Source organism: Leptidea sinapis, chromosome 6, assembly GCF_905404315.1.
Source record: "Leptidea sinapis chromosome 6, ilLepSina1.1, whole genome shotgun sequence".
NCBI lineage: Eukaryota > Metazoa > Arthropoda > Insecta > Lepidoptera > Pieridae > Leptidea > Leptidea sinapis.
In genome coordinates this window covers 9,799,133-9,819,780 of record NC_066270.1, presented here as the reverse complement: position 1 = coordinate 9,819,780, position 20,648 = coordinate 9,799,133, and the positions used below count along the sequence as shown (strand labels likewise).

At 35.2% G+C, this 20,648-nt stretch overlaps 2 protein-coding genes across 20 annotated transcripts in view; one reads left to right on the top strand and one right to left on the bottom strand.

The window, feature by feature from the left end:
• The window catches only part of LOC126965103 (uncharacterized), a 518,938-nt gene that overhangs the window by 315,385 nt on the left and 182,905 nt on the right, over window positions 1–20,648 (bottom strand). The window lies entirely within an intron of this gene.
• The window catches only part of LOC126964952 (sorbin and SH3 domain-containing protein 1), a 284,029-nt gene that overhangs the window by 221,896 nt on the left and 41,485 nt on the right, over window positions 1–20,648 (top strand). For 13 of the 16 annotated variants that reach the window (XM_050808300.1, XM_050808298.1, XM_050808299.1 and 10 more), the window contains 11 exons: window positions 825–975; window positions 7,810–7,902; window positions 10,796–10,944; window positions 11,306–11,372; window positions 11,605–11,640; window positions 12,697–12,916; window positions 14,592–14,706; window positions 14,867–14,899; window positions 16,712–16,777; window positions 19,077–19,171; window positions 20,369–20,538. In XM_050808300.1, the coding sequence (XP_050664257.1) occupies window positions 825–975; window positions 7,810–7,902; window positions 10,796–10,944; window positions 11,306–11,372; window positions 11,605–11,640; window positions 12,697–12,916; window positions 14,592–14,706; window positions 14,867–14,899; window positions 16,712–16,777; window positions 19,077–19,171; window positions 20,369–20,538 (1,195 nt within the window). The remainder of the gene's footprint in view (window positions 1–824; window positions 976–7,809; window positions 7,903–10,795; window positions 10,945–11,305; window positions 11,373–11,604; window positions 11,641–12,696; window positions 12,917–14,591; window positions 14,707–14,866; window positions 14,900–16,711; window positions 16,778–19,076; window positions 19,172–20,368; window positions 20,539–20,648) is intronic. The other 3 variants (XM_050808296.1, XM_050808294.1, XM_050808295.1) reach the window with 2 other exon arrangements.

The following is a 20,648-nucleotide window of genomic DNA, read 5'->3' as shown; positions in this document are numbered from 1 at the left end:
GCGCAAAATGGTAAATGACTTGCCACATTCTATTAGAGACATCAGTAATACAAAATCATTGTTTTTAGGACGATGTAAGAGACATTTCTTGGGAATGAGTGCCGCTGATCATGGCCACATATTCTAAGAAATGCCTTTTACTAATGAGCATAGCCTGGTTGTCTCATTTTTTCCTTATTTCTATTCTTATTTCCGTTGCTATTAAATTCAGTCATGTTATTATATGAAATTTTTTTCGACTTTAATTGTATATTTTTAGAATTATAATTATTTAATATTAAAATATTTTAAGTTTAGAATAAGTGAACTCGCTATTACTCACATAAACACTTAAGTTTCATGCGGATGACTTAAATTGTTTCTTGTATATTTTGAACAATATAAAAAATTGTTTAGTGTTAGCCACGATAGGAAGTAGTATTCATAGTAGTACTTTTTATTATTCAAACAAAATAAATCTTACAACTAATCATTAAGTGGAAGCGTACCAAGAATACTGGCAGCATTTCCGCGTTGGATAGCTAGGCTGATCCCTTGACCGAGATAGCTGCCTACGCTTGGGTTTCCAGTAGCCTTATTGAGGCGCGAAGATAGTATTTTGAACATTCTCCGCGCCTCTGGGCCCCACGAGCCAAGTGTCTCGACACCAAAGGGCATAAAGATGTAAGACTCACTGAGACCAACATATTTGCGACGCTTTCCGTCTTCGGCAGTCGAAGCAGCAGCCCCAGCACCAACATATCATAGTAGCTATATCTGATCATAAACAGTAGACTTTTAATCAGGTTGTTTCAAGTATAAAACCCAACTTATTACTTTTCCAGAATTCTGAGCAAAACGGCTGCATGAGCAATTCAGAGACCGAGTCCCGGCTTCGTACCTCACAGAGCGCGCCGGCCACTGGACTTCATTCACTCGCCAGCCGCCTGCCAAGAGTCCAGAACCCGACCGTTACCTTGCTGCAGAAAGCTAGAGGTGAATATTCATATTCAAATTTAAATATTTTAATTCAAAATATAATTCAAAAGGATATAATATCACTTATTGAAAGTCAAGAAATACCACCCATTCCAAAAGGTATGCTTCAGTCCTGAGAAGAACGGGCATAACAAATATGGTTGCAATGTAAAATCGTATAATAAAATTTATTATTTAACCTGTGGGTGGTCGCTCTATTCCCAATCAGTGGTATCATTAAGATAGTCATATATGTTATAGTAACCTTTACCACACAAACGTTTTTTAACAATTCTTTTGAATTTCGTAATACATTTGTTTTGAACATTATCTGGGATCTTGTTGTAAGTTGTAACCCCACGAAATACTTAGGTACTATCTCGACTTAGCCGAGTAGTAGGCATTATAAGTTTATGTCTGTTCCTGGTGTTAACATTATGGTTATGACAGTTTCTAGGAATTTTTCTTTGATACGTTGTTATTTCAACCTCATGTCCGTTTAATGTACAGCTGTTATAAACTCAGCAACGAAACACACTTCATCACTGATTACTTTTTTTTAATGAGAATAAGGGACGAGACGAACAGGACGTTCAGCTGATGGTTATTGATACGCCCTGCTCATTACTCAGAATTCTTGTAAAACCGAAAACTGAGCGGCACTACAATTGCGCTCGTCTCCTTGAGACATAAAAGGCATAAACTTTTCTCAAAATTGATTCCTTTAGAATTATTTTTGATGCCATTTCTAATAACTACTAGATACTACTACCGCTTCGGAAACAAATGGCGCTCTGAGAGAGAAGAAGCGGCGTAAGAAACTCTCCCAGCATTCTTTTTATGCGCTCTTTTCAAGATAGCATAATCATATTCAGCATAATCATAATAATAATAAATCATAAGATAGCTACGGCGCCCTTCAGACCGATACACAGTAATGTTTACACATTACTGTTTCACGGCAGAAATAGGCGCTGTTGTGGTGCCCATAATCTAGCCGGCATCCTGTGCAAAGGAGCCTCCTACTTATAGCCTGCAATACGGACCTAGAACTCAATCATATTAATATTTTTAGAATTGCAGTAACAAAGCAATTCTAAGAAATATATATTTATATTCAAAATCTACAAGTATTTCTAGAACCCCACTTGTTTAATGCATTCGACATAAAAGTAAAAAAAAATAATGATCTTCTAAATAACTCTCAAAATATGTTATTGATAATGTCACCTACATTATTCAGGTTGATAATGAAAGTTAATTTCCATAAAGAAGTTACAAATTGCTTCACTGAAGTCGTCCTTCGACACTTGTAACGGAAAACCGATAATTGGTATCTCGTTAGTAAGTTTACGAGGACAAGTGGTATAATGACTGTTTTTTTCGTTTGTAATTGTTATAATTGGCCACACTTACAATTTTATCATTCAAGGACTGCACTACAACTCTATTTTTCAATCTAATATATAAAATTCTCATGTCGCAGTGTTTGTAGTTAATCTCCTTCGAAACGGCTTGACGAGTGCATATTGGGTAGGTCTGAGAATCGGACAATATCTATTTTTCATCCCCCTAAATGTTAAGGCGCGCTAATTTTTTTTTTTTAATTTAAATGACTTACTTTTTAAATTTGTTTGATTATGAGTCAGCATTAAAAATACATACAACTTCAAATTTTCACCCATCTACGATCAACAGTTACTTTTGTATCGCGATTTCAATATAGGCAATACAACGTTTGCTGGGTGAGCTTGTATTGAACACTTTTTGTGGAAAAACAAAAAATAATGTGAACATGGTAACGTGACTTCTTTATTGTATTCTATAATGGATTTTTTTTATGAAAATAAGGGATGAGACGAGCAGGATGTTCAGCTGATGGTAATTGATACGACCTGCCCATTACAATGCAGTGCGGCTCAGAATTCTTGAGAAACCCAAAAGTTCTGAGCGGCAATACAATTGCGCTCGTCACCTTGAGACAAAAAATGTTAAGTCTCATTTGCCCAGTAATTTTACTAGCTACGGTGCCTTTCAGAACGAAACACAGTATTGTTTACACATTACTGCTTCATGGCAGGAATAGGCGCCGTTGTGGTACCCATAATCTAGCCGGCAACCTGTGCAAAGGAGCCGCCCACTGGTAGAATGTATTTTGACTTGGCCACACAAGATAAGGCAGGCATGCATGAATGAATAAAACTTATGAAGTCTTAAAAATATTCGTAATACTTAAAAAACGTTATTTCATTCATTAAATGACTATTGCCAAAATTCATCAACACCCTAGAATCTAACCTACCACTACTTCTTCTTCTTCTCAATCGGTCACTCTTGTCAGAGTGGTCGTGGCCGCTCAGATGATGCGGCATTAGTCGTCGTTGGTCTCCTTAGTTTTGGGTTGCACTGCCTCCTGAGCGATGCTCCTTCACTTTTGGCGGTTTGCAGCATTGTGGGAGCACTCCACCATAATTTTCTGTGTCACTGCTTTGATCAGATCCATCCATTGCGTGGTTGAGCGTCCTCTAACTCTTTCCCCTCCACCTGGCACTACACTACCCACCGCTGAATCGATCCTTCATTTCTGGAGATGGGGCCAAAGAACTTCATAATTCGTAAATACACAGTCGGAGATGGTCTTTCTTTTCTCTTCAGTTCTCTCAAGATTGAATTGTTGGTTCGGAAAGCCGTTCAAGGGATCTTCTGAAGTCGCCTCCAACACCACATCTCTAAGGCATCAATTTTGCGGCGGTCTTGCAGTCTAGGGGACCATGTTTCAACCCCGTACAGGAACATTGGAAACACAAGGCACCTCATAAGTCGTCTTAGTGCTTTTGGTGATCCTTCTGTCCTTCCAGATCTTATTGAGCTTCTCTACTGCAGACCTGGTTATAGCACATCGCCTTCAGATTTTCAGCTCACAACCTCTGGTATTGGAGATAGTAAAACTAAGATAGATGTAGGTTGGCACCATCTCACTGTTGCCAATGCGTTGAATTTCTATTCTGTTGTTATTTACTCGATCTACTATCATCATTTTGGTTTTAACTCTGTTGATGGCCAGTCCGATTTCAAGGCTGGTTATCTCAAAACATGTAAGTAGTTCTTCAATATTCTTCTTTGTTTAGGCAAGTAGTATAGTATCATCCGCATGTCTGAGATTATTCATCTTCCGCCCACTACTTCACTATTCATATACCACTACTTATGTTCATTTATTTTATGATATCTATTGCTTAAAGCCATTTACAATATTTTATATCATCCCACTGCTGGGCAAACGCCTCCCCCTTCTTTTTATTTTTATTTTTTTATTCTTTGTATTTTGTTGTTATAAATAAATATTTGTATTTGTATGTGTATTGTATTTGTATTCTTTGTCCTGAGTGTTTGCTGTGGACCATAGCCCTCTTTCGCAAAATTACTAGATCGTCTTTCCATCTAGTACCAGGTCTACCTCTTCTTTCTTTGGCATCTAATGTGTACCAGTTTGTTACTCTACTGCTCCATCTGTCGTTACTAGCCCTTGATATGTGGCCTGACCAATTCCATTTTGTAGTTTTTGCGATTCTTATTATGTCTTCAAATTTACTTTTTTTCCGTCTGATATCTATCTAATATATAAAATTCTCATGTCGCGGTGTTTGTTGTAATGGCTTGACTGATTCTCATGAAATTTTGAGTGCATATTGGGTAGGTCTGAGAATCGGACAACATCTATTTTTCACCCCCCTAAATGTTAAGGGTGGTCCATGCCAAATTTTATTTTTTTTATTTTTTTGACAATTTTTTTTTAAATTTGTTTGATTAGGAGTTAATCAACGGTTACTTTTGTATCGCGATTTTAATATCGGCAATACAACGTTTGCTGGGTCAGCTAGTACTGCTATATAAATCTATAGCCTATGTCTGTCATTCCTATGTGAAAAATTTGTGAACGTTTTATGACTAACTGACACCAAACTAAGAAATTTTGAAACTTTTGTCTGTCTGTGTGTAAAATGCTTCCTGTCCTTTCAAGTCTTTAAGGTGTTTGTAAAATTTCATGAGAGACTGAAAGCGTGATAAACATACATAGTATTATGTAATCCCTACTAATGTGAATGTAAGTTTGTTTGTTACGCTTTACCGCTGGAGCTACTGGACCGATATTGATGAAATTTGGTATAACGATAGACTAGAACTTAGGAAATGACAGAAGCTACATTTTTTCCTGGACAAAATTAATGGTTCCCGCGGGATTTTTGTGAAAAACTAAAATTCACGTCGATGAGCTTTGCATTTTTCCTCGAAATAAGATTCATATAACATGTTGGGAACTGGCGGGAAAACGGGAACCGGAACTGGAAAAGTACATGATTTATTCTTCAATTCCAAACTTGCTTATTATTTTTAAAAATCCTTTATCTACGCGGATGAAGTCGGGGGCATGAGCTAGTATTAAATATTTAGAGTTCTGTTTTACACTGTTATTGTTGCTACAAATACCCTGCCAGGCTCAACAACAAATCCGATACCTATGTAGTGTACTACAAAGCTGTGGAATGAGCATCCTTGTGCGGTGTTTCCGGGACGATACGACATGGGTACCTTAAAAAAAAGACGCGTACACCGACAACGCTCCTGTGATTCCTCTGGTGCTGCAAGAGATCGTGGGCGACGGTGATCACTTAACACCAGGTGTAAGTACATACGTTTGTCCTCCTATTCCATAAAAAAAGTGTGTCCGCTACTTATCGTAATAAAAGCATGCATTTAGCATAAGACACGCTATTTACTTAAAGTTAATTAAGAGCAAATAATTGTAATAAACATATTATACTACTTGTTTTATCTACACCCATGCCTTAAATCCTCTAATAAAGATTCTAAAACAGTTAGCTTATTGCCAACATTAAAACACCCAGTGTCCTAATAACCATTTCATCATCCAAACGTCCAAAATTCATTACATCATTACAACATCCGTTTTTATAATAATACTCCTTTTGATGATATTATGGTTACTAGGACTGCCTTTTTTAATGTTAGCAGTAAACTAATTGTTTCAGAATCTTTTATAGAGGATTTAAAGCATGGGTGAAGATAAATAACTATTACCGCATACAAATAAGAAACAATGTAGATAGCATTATGAGAGACGTAAGACACAACTGTTTGACGAGGGTTTGGTTATTATTAAAGTTTAATGTTAGCACCGTGCGGAGTGCCGACCAACTATCACTCTCAATTTAAACTGTTACAGAATCTTATACATAGATAATGTATAATATTTGGACAGATCCGACGGGCTAATTACCATACTTCTATATTTAGTATTATGCCTATTCATGTAATATTAATTCAATTAAATTTTGCCCGCGACTTCGTTCACGTAAATAGGGTGCACTTAAATACTTATTTTTAAAATAGATAAAGATTTAATTGAATACACCTCTCAAGCAAACTTAATGCCTATAATGTTAATAAATTACTACCTATTGATAGGGTTTAATTTGGTGCCTGCCCACTTAGGTTGTTTTGTTCCAGACGAAGGTATGCCGCACAAAGTCACGCGTGGCGAGTGTAGGTACCTCTCGTGCCTCGAAACTCTATTTCACGTGCTTGTAGCTTAAGACCCACTTTTAAACTCCTAAAAAGCTGTACACAAATTAAAATCCAAACAATATCATCAGCCACGTAAACATAAATGTTCATAAAATGACTACTGTGCCAAATAATGGAAAATTTTTATGGGACTAAATGGCAGCTATTCCGCATCAAAATAAAGAATTACGTAAATCGGTTTATAAATCTCAGTGTTATCGGTGTACATAAATAAAAAAACCGATCGAATTGAGAACCTCCTCCTTTTTGAAGTCGGTTAAAAAATTTAACATTTATATCTGTGCAATGATTTTGATCGAATACAGTCTAGATGTAGCTCTAAAGGCATTCGTCTAAGTTTTATTAAAGTCTGTCCAGTAATTTTATATATACCTATGTATGCTTCTTTTCCTTAAAATATTGAAGGTGTACACAAAATTTCATTCATCCATCGTGATTGTAAAAAATATAAAAAACAATATTGATAACACTAGCTATATATAAGTACTAACTTAGATATATATTATATAAAGGGGAAGTCTGCTTCATGTTTTTTTTTTAATTCTTTTATTTTATTTAGGTTATTTTATGTTTTTATATCTAATATATAAAATTCTCGTGTCATGGTGTTAAACTTTGAACTCCTCCGAAACGGCTTGACCGATTCTCATGAAATTTTGAGTGCATATTAAGTAGGTCTGAGGATCGGACAATATCTATTTTTCATCCCCCTAAATGTTAAGGGTCGTCCACACGGAATTTTTTTTGTTAATTTTTTTGACATTCTTTTTAAATTTGTTTGATTATGAGTCAGCATTAAAAATAACATACAACTTCGAATTTTCACCCATCTACGATCAACAGTTACTTTTGTATCGCGATTTTAATATCGGCAATACGTTTGCTGGGTCAGCCAGTAATTCTAATAAAATTCTCGCATAATGCCTTCATTTATTTACGGTGTGTGTGGATTTATGCATCTACTACTGTACTCAATAACTCTTCTGTCTTTAATTTGTTTTGACTTACTCGTGTAAGGCATTTAGTATTTCACTTTTGAGTATTTTATTAACATCACTTTGCACTTTGTAAGAACTTGTAATAAGAATCTAATCTGTTTTGAAAAGAGAAACCTTAGAGTTTCTTGCTCGTTCTTCTGTAAGGAAATCTGCCTTCAGAATGAGCTGTATGGAAAAAAAATATTTTAAGTGTAATGTTATTTACTTATGTAATAAAATATTTTTGATTTGAATTGATTTATTACAGAAGGACAGGTACCAAGAACTTCGGGCTATCCAAGCCAAGATAAGGACGCGCGCCTTCCTCGAGACAGACCCTCGCCGCCTGTGGGAGACCCAGGTAATGAGGCACAATGTATATTACTGTATCTACATATATGCTATTGTAATCCTTACTAATATTATAAAGCTGCAGTGTTTGTTTGTTTGTTTGTTTGTTTGAACGCGCTAATCTCTGGTACTACTGGTCCGATTTGAATGATTCTTTCAGTGTTGGTTAGTCCATTTATCGAGGAAGGCTATAGGCTATGTTTTTTTTTTCAAAATTAGGGATCCGTAATAAAATTGCTATTTTGTAACACAAGGTGTAAAATCGAAAACCTATTTTTGCGTGCGCTGCAAAAACTATTGACAATAGAACAAAATGATGTACAGGCTATAATATAGGCAATATTCTATTACTTGTAAAACTATCGCGTGAATTATACTTTATATGGCAAAACAACGTTTGCCGGGTCATATTGTGTATAAAATACAATTATTTACTTTGTCTTCAGACATCAAACATCAGGGAATATAAAGTTAATGTGAAATATAATAAAATTAATTTTAAATCAGATACTTATAATAATGTACTGCACTTTAAGGCGACCGAAATAGCCAGCGACCTTGAGCGATATGAGTTCACGGCTGCCGGCCCGCCATCTATGTAACAAAGCCAATATTTTCAAAATTCTTGGGTGGAAAACAGTTTATATGCTTACAATCCTCGTTATTCACTACTAATCTGAATAAATTAACCTACACAAAAAAGTACAAGCTATAAGAATAACTTTTCTGAGAGAAGTACCAAAAAAGTGGTAGTTCAAAAAGGTTCGGCAGTGTTAACTATAACCAACAGCGAGCATTAGCAACCTACAAATAAGACTTAAGGATATGTGTAACAGGATTAAGTAGTGTTCATAGCTCGAAATGCTATACTTTCACCACAAAACTTGTCTAAAAACACCATGTTTGCGTGTTTTCTGCTTACTCTTCGCCTTAAGACTTTCACTTTGCGCCAATTATTACATAGATTAAGGATTGGTTTCCGCTGCGCTCCAACTAGATACCGCACTGCATAATAACAATAGCTTTTTTGTTACGGCAACTATTAGATGCTTATGTGTGTGGCATCTTGACACTCAATGGCATCTTTCAAATGTTGTAACATACGCTTCGTATTATTTTACATTGAAATTAATAAAATACAAAATACTTACTGATAATATGTGATCCCAGTGTCTTTCTTATTAATTTTCTTACAGTATTATTTTTAAAAAGTTTTACCACCCGGCATTTTAGTTTCAATTATAAGCAAAGTTTAACAGAACATGTGGCACGTCAACGTAACACATTGTTCGAGACTGGTTTGTTCTAGTACGGGCGTAGTATTAGTTGCCGCACTTTGTGACTACACTTGCAGTATCTAGTTGGAGTGCAGTGGAGAGTAATCCTTAATCTAAGCATACACAGTTACATATTGAGATATCCAGCCATTCCAGAGGTTTTTTTTCCGTGTTAACATTCTTATGCATTAAGTAAAGATCTGATATTTTGCTAAAACAAACATGACTCTTTATTTTTTTTACGTAATCGATTTGAAAGAAAACTTAGGAAAAAATTAATCCTATTTAATTTTGAAGTGAAGATTTTAGGAGTCTGAATAAAATTGACAAGAGTAATTTATACACAGTTATCTTAATATATATAAATTACGTGACACGTTGTTTGTCCGCGATGGACTCCTAAACTAATGAACGGATTTTAATGGGGATTACTTCATGGAGTGCAGTTTGGTCCAACTTGAGAGATAGGATAGTTTTTATTTCGATTTGGGACCCATAATTATTTTCATTTTCAATATTTAATTTGTATGGACATATTTTCTATGAGAGAATTTGTGACGCACGGTTTGACAGTTCCGCTGTGAAACAATTTCATTATAACAACAGGGAGCATTTTTTATGAAATATTTCTTGATCTTTTGAAATATTATTGACAAATTCCTATAAAACAGTTTTTTTTTTATTATCTCTGTAGATAGATCTCGTTGTTCTGTAACAACGTCGGTTCAGCTAGTAAATATATAGATACTAGCTGGTTTAAAAAAATAATAAGCAAGTTTGGAATGGAAGATTATCTCATGTCCTATTCCAGTTCCGGTTCCCGTTTTCGCTCCCGTTCCCAACATATTATATGAATCTTATTTCGAGGAAGATTGCTATGGCAAACTAAACGTACTATTTTTTTTTATTTAAACGTGCAGTTTTTCACAAATCCCGCGGGTACCATAGATTTATTCCGGGATAAAACTGTAGCCTATGTCCTTTTCCAAGCTTTAGTCTAGTATATCGTTGTGCCAAATTTCATCAAAATCGGTTCTGTAGGTCCGGCGTGAAAGCGTAACAAAGAAACTTACATTCATATTTATAATATTAGTAAGGATGTATAATGTTAATGTCCTAACAAACAACTTGTTGTACTTCGTATCATTCACCTCGCCCTAATGAAGTTTTCACCTCTTTGATGAGTCTTACAGCCTAGTACTTAATTTAATTTTTAAAGGTATACTTATTTAGGCGCGTTATGAAAAAATGATGAGAGTGAAATTTTAAGATGCGCGCGCATCACTGTAACACAAAAGTAACAGGTTTGAAGTTGGTTCCTAAAATTTTCTGACGTTTGCGTCATTCGTTATTTTCTTCGGTTTTGTCGTCCATTATTAGGATAGGCAAAGGGTTCAAGCCCATACAGCCGTATTCATTATTTATTAATTAATTGTCAAAGCCATTAATTTGCAAGATTTTACAAAATTGTTCTTTCTAAAAACGTACAATAGCACGAGCAATAAATCATTTTAATGATTTTTGCTTCGTTAGGCCAAAGAAGTAACTTCTTGCGTGCATTCATAAGTTGCATTGCGTTCGTCGTATACACACACTTTTTTTTATTCTGTGACCTAATCGTTTCAGTGCACGCGCTACGTCGTGGCTACGTCAGTGAAGGCGAAGGCTCCAGGAGCGACAAGGAGCGTGTTCAGACGATGACCGACACCGACCGACAGAAGATAGAAGGAGTTGGCCCCACCACTAGAGAAGGAATGCCGGTCACCCTCAGATCAGTACGTGTCATTACCATCAGCTGGTTAAATATAGATATTATGTTGATATTTTTTATGAAAATAAGGGACAAGACGAGCAGGACGTTCAGCTGATGGTAATTGATACGCCCTGTCCATTACAATGGAATGTCGCTCAGGATTCTTAAGAAATCCAAAAATTCTGAGTGGAACTACAATTGCGCTCGTCTCCTTGAGACACAAGATGTTAAGTCTCGTTTGTCCAGTAACTTCACTAGCTACGGCGCCCTTTCTAATTATACGGCATCCTGTGCCTCCCACTGAACTAACCTCAACAATAGATAGAAAGAATAATAAAATGTAATTTGAAGATTTTACAATATTATATATATTTTCATTTCAGGAAGTAAAAGACCCATCAAAATGGTACAAGAAGATGTATGATACAATTCATAAAAATAAATACGACAGTAAGTTGATATTATTATTAATAATGTTGGTCTAACTTTAAGAATTCGCGAAAACAAAGAAAGAATATTAACCATTTAATAACATAATATTTAAGTTCCTAATAATTTAAATTGTTATTTAGCATAGAAGTTTTCAGTAACTTGTTTAAAAATCAAATTAGCAATTGGCGCCAATTTTCCGTAGTTAATATCTTTCAATTCAAATATATAAGAATTTGTTTTTGTTTTTCAGACGATTATGTGACAATCCGCTACAAAAGCCGTCGAGGTAATTATATTAAATTTTCTTTTGTATTTATATATCTTATAAATCACCGGCACAGATAGTGTTTTCGTTTTAATGTGACATGCGGACTGAAAACTGAGTGATCAATTACTTCGCGACAGTATGTTGACGAAATTTATTATTTATTAGTTGATGTCAGTTACAATTTTATTCAATCTGTGTAACCAGGGTCGGAATTAAATTTAATGCCGCCCCTGGGCACCAGAAAAAAATCCGCCCCAATAATTTTACTTAAACTTACAGTTTATATATTTTATTTTTCAAAACTAAAATACCTAATTTATTGCAGAAACTTTATGAAAACAAATACTAATATTTTTATTTAATTCCAGAAAATAATAAAATCGATTATTATTTTAAATCTCCAAGGGAACAAATTGATTAAATCGTTATTATTTTTAATTTTTACTAATCGTGCCAAAATTATAATTTACAAATAATGGATAAATTGAATTTCTTGAATTATCAATTAAACCAGAAATTATTCATTAACAGAATTAATTAATTATATTGAGCAACATTGATAAGACTAAAAAAAAATATTTCACTTTCAAAATTTTGTCGCCCTAAAAAATTTGCCGCCCTGGGCAGTTGCCCCAACTGCCCCTAGTGAAAATCCACCGCTGTGTGTAACAGAACTTGAAAACATTTCTAATACATCACAAAAACAATAAACAGCTCTGTACAGATATTTTGGTCTCTTGTAAAGTTGATATTTGTAACTTGTATGCTACAATTATTATGATTCGTAGTTTATTTTCTTCGTAGGTATAGTATATAGGGGTAGGGTACCTAGGCGGACGTTTCAAGATCAAATCAGGATCAAATCACGAGCTCGACTTTTGACTCTGAACATATGGTAAATTCAGTGATAGAAGAAATATTTGTAGTGACCATTCAAAAGCGCTTTGTATAAGCCTATTTGAATAAAGTTTATTTGACTTTGACTTTGACTAAGTGAACCATCCATTTTCTTTACAAATACGTAATCTTTTATTGGATATCTTGAAAATAATCCCATTTTTAATGTCACAATAGATGAAGAACCACAAAGAGTTAGCAGCAGTAGATCCCAGTACGCATACTTCGATCCTCGCTCCGGATACCTGAGTGAGCCTGAAGGAGGATTAAGGAGACTGACCACCAGTACTTGGAGCGACGCTTACGACAGCGACGCTGCCACCGGCCCCAGAAGGCGAACTGCATCTGTTCAAGAAGACAGGCGTGACGTGTCATCTCCATATCTAGCCAATAATAAGTAAGTTAATATTTGATTAAATTTAATTTATTCTAACAAAAGAAATCTTATAACTATACTAGCCGTTCCCGCCCGCTTCACTGGGCGTATTTTAAGAGTAAATAAATTAATGAAGGAACGTTGGAATTCGAAAAATAAGCTATAAACCATCTAGGATAAATTTCGCGTCGAATGGTGGTAGTTTCATGTCGATACGATCAGTGGTTTAGGCGTGATTGAGCCTCAAACAATGACCATTTTCATAATATATTTATAGAAGAAGAGATTTACAATAATGTGTTTACATAAAATTAAAACTATCATTACGGGGAAGCGTACCAAGAATACTGGCAGCATTTCCGCGTTGGATAGCTAGGCTGATCCGTTGATCGAAATAACTGCCAGCGATTGGGTTTCTAGTAGCCTTATTGAGGCGCGAAGATATTACTTTGTATATTCTCCGCGCCTCAGGGCCCCAGGGGCCAAGTGTCTCGACACCAAACGTCTGAAAACGACGTCACTTGAACAGGAGAAGGAGCCAAAGTGTCGACGCAAGTAGCGTCCCATACCAGCGCCCTTGCCCGTGCCAAAGCTTATGTTTTTCATATCAAATTTCCATTCCATCCCGCACCATTAGGTAAAATCTAACACATGTTTCCTTAACGCATTTAGGAAAATTTGTATGTTTTTCGATTGCTTCCAATCTCTGCCCACTCTTCTGTCGAAGTTTCTTTTATTATTGTATATTTTAAATTCTTCCAAATCCAATTTTTGAACTGCAGATAGACATATTGTCTGAAACTCAGAGCCAGTAAACGAACAGTTAAATAAAGGAAGACAGAATGAGGCCACCTAGTCAAGATATAAAAAGAAAGAAGATGACTTCCGCTGATGACGAATTTCTGAAAATTATTGAAAACATGTTAATGTTCTGGAAATCAATAACGCCACTGGTTTTTAGTGTAACGGAAGGTGATGACAACAAACTATTCTGTTAATCTTTCCACAAACAATTACTCGAGTGAAAATAGTTCCCATTTTGTTTTACTTAAGATCCAAAGTTACAGACTAATGTTTTCAAATTAAAATATTTTTATTCAATATAGGATTCAAAATCACTTATTGATCGTCTAAAACTACCACCGATTCAAAATAGACTGCCTCAGATTTGAGAAGAATCAGCGCAAAAAACTCGGTGGGCTTTTTTTTATAATAATATAGATTACAATGTAATATCGTACAATAAACACTTATAATAAAAGAGCGTGAGGGTGTCCGCATTACAAGTCTGTGGTATCATTAAGGAAATCGTTGATGTTATAATGACCTTTCCCACACAAACGTTTTTTAATAATTCTTTTAAATTTCGTAACACGTTTGTTTTCTACATTTTCTGGGATCACATTGTAAAAGCATATACGTCGCCCAATAAAAGACTTACTAACTCGACTTAAGCGAGTAGTACAAGGATATGTTTGTTCCTCGTGTTAACATTATGATTGTCACAGTTTCTAGCCTGCCTGAATACCCAAATACTTGCTCGTTGGTCCTCCTGGGCGTAACGGTCGCGTGTAGTACACGCGAGTTAATCGCGGCACATCCGCCCTTTCTGAATACGAATTAAACTGAGCTGTTATCACGTGTGTCACAAGTCTTTCGTTGTGTTGTTTCTTGTACCTTATTTTTTATATCCCAGGTATAGTACATTAGCCTCCACAAGAGCGAGTCATGAGGTGTACAAAACGCAGCCAGGGAAAATCGAGAACTATACCCCTGGAAAGTCATCAGTGGTCGAAAAAGAAGCGAAACAGGTATTTTTGTAACATTCCGATATTTTTATAAACGTTTCATGGTATTTCTTTCATTCGTCTCATTAGAATAAAATATGCAAGGATTTGGTTGATGTAGTTAATAAAGAATTTATAAGGTTTTAACTTATGAAGCCATTAGAATTCGTCTTTCTGTTTCTAGTGGTGGGACGAGGTCATGGACATTTTTGACGGGGTACGACTTTTTTATATTCTATGTGTGTATTTGTGATAACACCGTGTTTGAACCCTCACAAGTACTGCCTTGTTTCAAATAATTTATATATAAATAACTTAAATTATGGATTGGTCTCCGCTTCGCTCCAACTTTTTACTACGGCAACTTTTAGATGCTTGTGTGCGTGGCATCTTAAGACTCAATGGCATCTTTCAAATTTTGTAACATACGCTTCGTGTTATTTTACATTGAAATTAATAAAATACAAAATAATAACTCGTGATATGTGGTCCCAGTGTCTTTCTTATTTCTTGTAGTTTTACTTTTACAAAGTTTTAGTACGCAACCCAGTATTTTAATTGCTAATAGCAAAGATTAACAGAACATTTGCCACATCAATGTCACACATTGTTCGAGACTGGCTCGAGTACGCCCACTTGGTCGTAGTATTAGTTGCCGCAATTTGCGCCTACGCCTGTGGTATCTAGTTGGAGCGCAGCGGAGACCAATCCTTAATCTAAGATAAAAAATATACTTCGTTTGACTGGCTTATTCACTCTGCCTTATGAATATGTGTTAGCAACATCTTATAATGATTTTTCACGCTTTTTTATATTTTACAATTTAACGTTAAAAATAACTGTGTTTAACGTTCTTTTTCGCACTTTTTCAACATGTCAGTTTTTATTAAAACACTATTCGTTTCATTATGGTTGTTATTAACACGGACGAGAAAAAAAGAAGGACTCCGCGCCGTGATATTAGCAAGTGAAGCACCGTTATGCTAGTGTGTGTGCGGTTACGGGGGATACTAGTTACACAATTTTTTCCCTTAAATAATCATATATGGCCACAAATACTTATATAGTGTCGTTTTTACACGTTTTCACAACGCACGACGGTGTTTTTAAAATTCTTTATTTAGACGCAAACTGATCTGTCACATACGATGACAATTCTCATAATGGCGGCCGAAAGGCTTGTATTAGTGTAAGTGTATGCGTGGGGCTATGTATTTACACGTTTACGGGCTTGTTTTGGTGCCTCACTGTTATGTAAGGTGACACGGAGTCCTTATTTTTTACTAGACCGTGGTTATTAACTGAAACTTTATAATTAATACACTTTGATTATTATTAATAGTAATAATGTGACGTAATTAATATTTCGTAAGAACTAGTGCCCTTGAAAATTGTATTTTTTATTTTACGGCTCTATAAATAATTAATATTTTAAATAATATTCTCAAAAAAGTTTTATCAATAAACTTAGGGCATTTCGCACACCAGGAACAGACATAAACTTATAATGCCTACTACTCGGCTAAGTCGAGTTAGTAAGTCTTTTGTGGGGCGATGTATATGCATTTACAACAATATCCCAGAAAATGTTCAAATAAAAGTTTTACGTAATTCAATAGAATAGTTAAAAAAACTTTTGTGTGGTAAAGGTTACTATAACATAAATGACTTTCTTAATGATACCACAGATTGGGAATTGTGCGACCGCCCGCGTCAGGCTATTAAATAATAAGTTTAATTGTACAATATTACTTAGGAAACATATTTTTTTGCTGAAAAAAAGCCCGCTGAGTTTGTTGCGCCCATTCTTCTCAGATTGAGGCATTCGTTTTGGAATGGGTGGTAGCTTTTGACTTTCAATAAGTAATGTCACATCCAATTTTGAATGAAATTTTTGAATTTTAATTTATCTATAATGTTAACATAAGATTAATTATTTCAAGGGCACTAAGTCTTAATAACAATACGATTAGCTGATAATATTTTAAATTAACATTTTCCCCCGTTGGTGTGACGGTGTGGCTAACAGTGGCTTGACGAGAACTCACCCCTTCCACCATACTCAACATTGCTCCTTCGCGCCATCCACAAGAATGTAAGGTTTATATGCATGCATGCGATGACGCTTGTGTGTGGATGATCAATATTATATGACGGCATGCATTGAAAGTATGTGTCGCATGGTTTTTGCTACCAATATTTTCAACATCATGCTTCTTAGCACAAATAACTTGATACTTACCATAAATTAATTATTATTTATTTAATTAATTGGTATAGTTATTCATACAAAACAAATATTTTATATTTACAATACTATGACTATAATAATATTAATAAACATATTAGTAAATCAATTTAATAAATATTTTTTTTACATAATTTTCATTTCCTATGTTAATGGTAGCAATAGACTTGGGGGATTAGATATATATTTAATTCAGAGGGCTATTCGCGCTATTTATAACCTAGGTCCTAAGGAATCATTGAGAGCAAAATTTAAAGAAATTAAATAATTAATTATCTCACAACTTTTTACGGTAGAAGAACAGAGTTGCGAGACTTAGTTTTTTACAAGTTATGTTTCTGGTGGCATACTTATGAATGTTATGAAGAATTGCTTGTGAAGACCTGTGGCCACTGCATTAGAGTTTAAATTATAGTAATACCAACTTATCTGTGAAGTGGCAAAAATATGAACTACAGACGCCATGTTGAAATGTCATTCGACTGTCAGTGTCAACTACTTTCGAGTGTTCCGTGTGTTTTCTTTCTTTTTGAATTTTAGGCGTTAAATATGCTGAAAGCTTTCGTGCACATTGGAATTAATTGGCAAGACTAAATCGACAACGGCGACACCCATAAGTTCACAGATAAGTTGATGACACTGTATTTAGAATACAGCACTCTGAAGTACTCTAACGTTTTGGTTGCTATAGTTACCTGTTGTTACGTACAAAGAAGATGTAAATACTACGTAATAAGAGGCGGTACTGCCTAAGTAAAAATTTAAATTTAGTTTAGTATGAAACGTGCAGTCATTTGACATAAGTTTTAAATAGTAGTAATTACAGTATCGCGATTGGCCGCGAAGTATAATCCGGCTAAGTTTGAAAGCGAACAGTTGCTTATAACGTAGTGGATTCCGGCTATCTCCTTTTTTTTTCACTAGATTATACCCGTCATCAGTCAATCTGTCAATGACTGAACAATCAAGTCAGTCGCTTTTTATTAGCTTCACCTGTATGTTTGTAACCGACTTCTTTGGGCGCGATTATGACCCACTTTAAACGGCTAGATTTCGTTCAAACTTTGTAGATTTATCGAGGACCGATGACATTACACTAATTTGATAAAAAAATAATATTTAAAAAAAACTAAAAAACACGCTTTTTATAGAAAACCGAACTAAAAAATAGAAAATAAATAATAGTTTAAAAAAAACTAAAAAACACGCTTTTTATAGAAAACCGAACTAAACAATAGAAAATAAATAATAGTTTAAAAAACTAAAAAACACGCTTTTTATAGAAAACCGAACTAAAAAATAGAAAATAATTTATTAAATATTTTAAATATAATTCCTGATGCCTTATAACGTTATAATACGATATAAAACTCTACAGAGAGTTTTAAGTATTATGTATATATTAGTTTTCGTTTATTAGCATGTGTGAGTAATAATAGCATTAATGTAAATTAGAAAGGTTACATTATTTTCCATTGCTGTTTGAACACTTAACAACAAGAATAATTTAAAAAACTTTATAAATTATGCTTAAAGTACCTACGTTTAAGAATAAGTCTCAAATGCATGAATATAAATTGTATTGTTGTAAAATAAATGTTTTATTATGAATGTAGATGTTTGATACTTGTTTTGTAAATGAAACTTATTAATATCTGTTTAAACAATTTGTTATTTTTTAAAGTGATAACCCTCACTTCTGGGATTAATTATACAAATTAAATTTTAAAACAAAATTTGCTGATGCGGTACTCGAACGCGCGACCTCTCGCGTTCCATGCGAGCGCTCTTACTACTGAACCAACCGTTCGAGTGACGTATCGTTGATATGCCTACAGTCTTGTTCAACTCTCAGGTTGTGGCTTCATCTACAGGTCGCGGGTTCGAGTCCCATCATCGTTCATAAATTTTGTTTTATAATTTTATTTTTGCTATTAATCCCAGAAGTGAGGGTTATCACTTTAAAACTTAACAAATTGTCCTTTTTAAGTTTTTGTAACTTGCTTTAAGAAAAATAATAATTACGTACTCACTGAAGATTTATACTTTGCATTACATAATTTTCTTATAAGTCAAATGCACATTAGAATAAATTTTAATACATTATATATATTTATATATTATGTTAACAACATTTTTATTACAGCAAAATATCTCGAGCACAACGTCTCTGCCGCAAGCGTCACCTAAAGAGAAGAAGGATCTAACATCCGCTATACTATCGAAGTCTAATATGGCCAGGTAACTCATATTGATATCATATCTGACAGGTTACCACATCATTAGATATTCATTACGTTAGTGGTGTTGTATTTTTGCCGGAAGACATCCACTGCTGGACAAAGACTAAAGACCCTCACCCTCACATTCATCAACATCGTACAACCCATTACTCGTCTCGTCTCTATTTGGTCGGTGGTCGACCCCGTGGTCATTTGCCCTCAATCCGCCCACTGCAAGTTTCTCCAGATTATCCCAATATATTTTATTAGAAAGCGCGCAAAAAAAAATACTGGGAGAGTTTCTCGCGCCGCTTCCTCGCTCTCAGAGCGCCATTTGTTTCCGAAGCGGTGGTAGTGATAGAAATGACATCAAAAGGAATTCTAAAGGAATGAATTATGAGAAAATAAATACCTTTAATTCTTTATCAGTTTGTCTCTCGGCACTCCCTGAAGAACACAATACAGCATAATAAAACACTTTTTATTGAATCTCCATTATACACACACACACACAAACAAGACTATAACAAAGAGTAGGGATAGATACTTATGACTATAGTGTGATATATTCTAAATATGTAATAGATACATATGTTAGATATAGTTAGAATAAATATGTTAGATTTAAAAACATAATTAGATGAAACTCAGAATCTGTTATTATAATTACAACATTTGAAAGTTCATTCTAAATTTTCTTGGTGATTTATATCTGGTGGACGTGGACTCTAGTAGTTCCCTAATAACACCTCAGGGATAGGGTCGGCTGAAAACCAGCGCTGCTTGGAGTAATGTACTTACGCCGAGCAGCAGAAGCTGAGCCGCTACCTTTTGTTTTCATTTTAATTTGTAATCTGTAGCATGTATGTTATTCTGGTGTGGCAGTGGGCAGGGCACATAGTTCGACGGACAGATGGCCGTTGGGGCAGTAAAGTCCTCGAATGGCGACCACGTACCGGAAGACGCAGTGTTGGCGGGCTCCCCACAAGATGGACCGACGATCTGGTCAAGATCGCCGGAATACGTTGGATGAGGGCAGCGCAGGACCGATCGTCGTGGAAATTTTTGGGGGAGGCCTTTGTCCAGCAGTGGACGTTTTCCGGCTGATGATGATGATGATGTTATTCTGTATTTTTATTCTTTGAAAACAATAAATGTGATTTTATTTATTTTATTTTATTTATTACAGTCAGTTCAACTGCTACTTTACTTTCAGAGCGTTAAAAGAGTCGGGATATGAATCAGATTCAACGCTGATATTTAAGCGCCGTGAGGAGACTGAAGCACCGCTCTCTCCCGCCGATCGCCGAGCTGCTTATAGGGACTTACAGGCCGGGGGGGAACCACCCTTGAGAGGGTTCCGCTCACCAGCCCCGCCCAGAACTGGTGAGTCCAACTGACATCATAGCTTGAGGATCGAAAATTCAGCGCAGAACTGGTCCGGCCCTATTTCAAAAAAGTCATTTCCATACTAGCCTAGCTATTCTATATTGGCA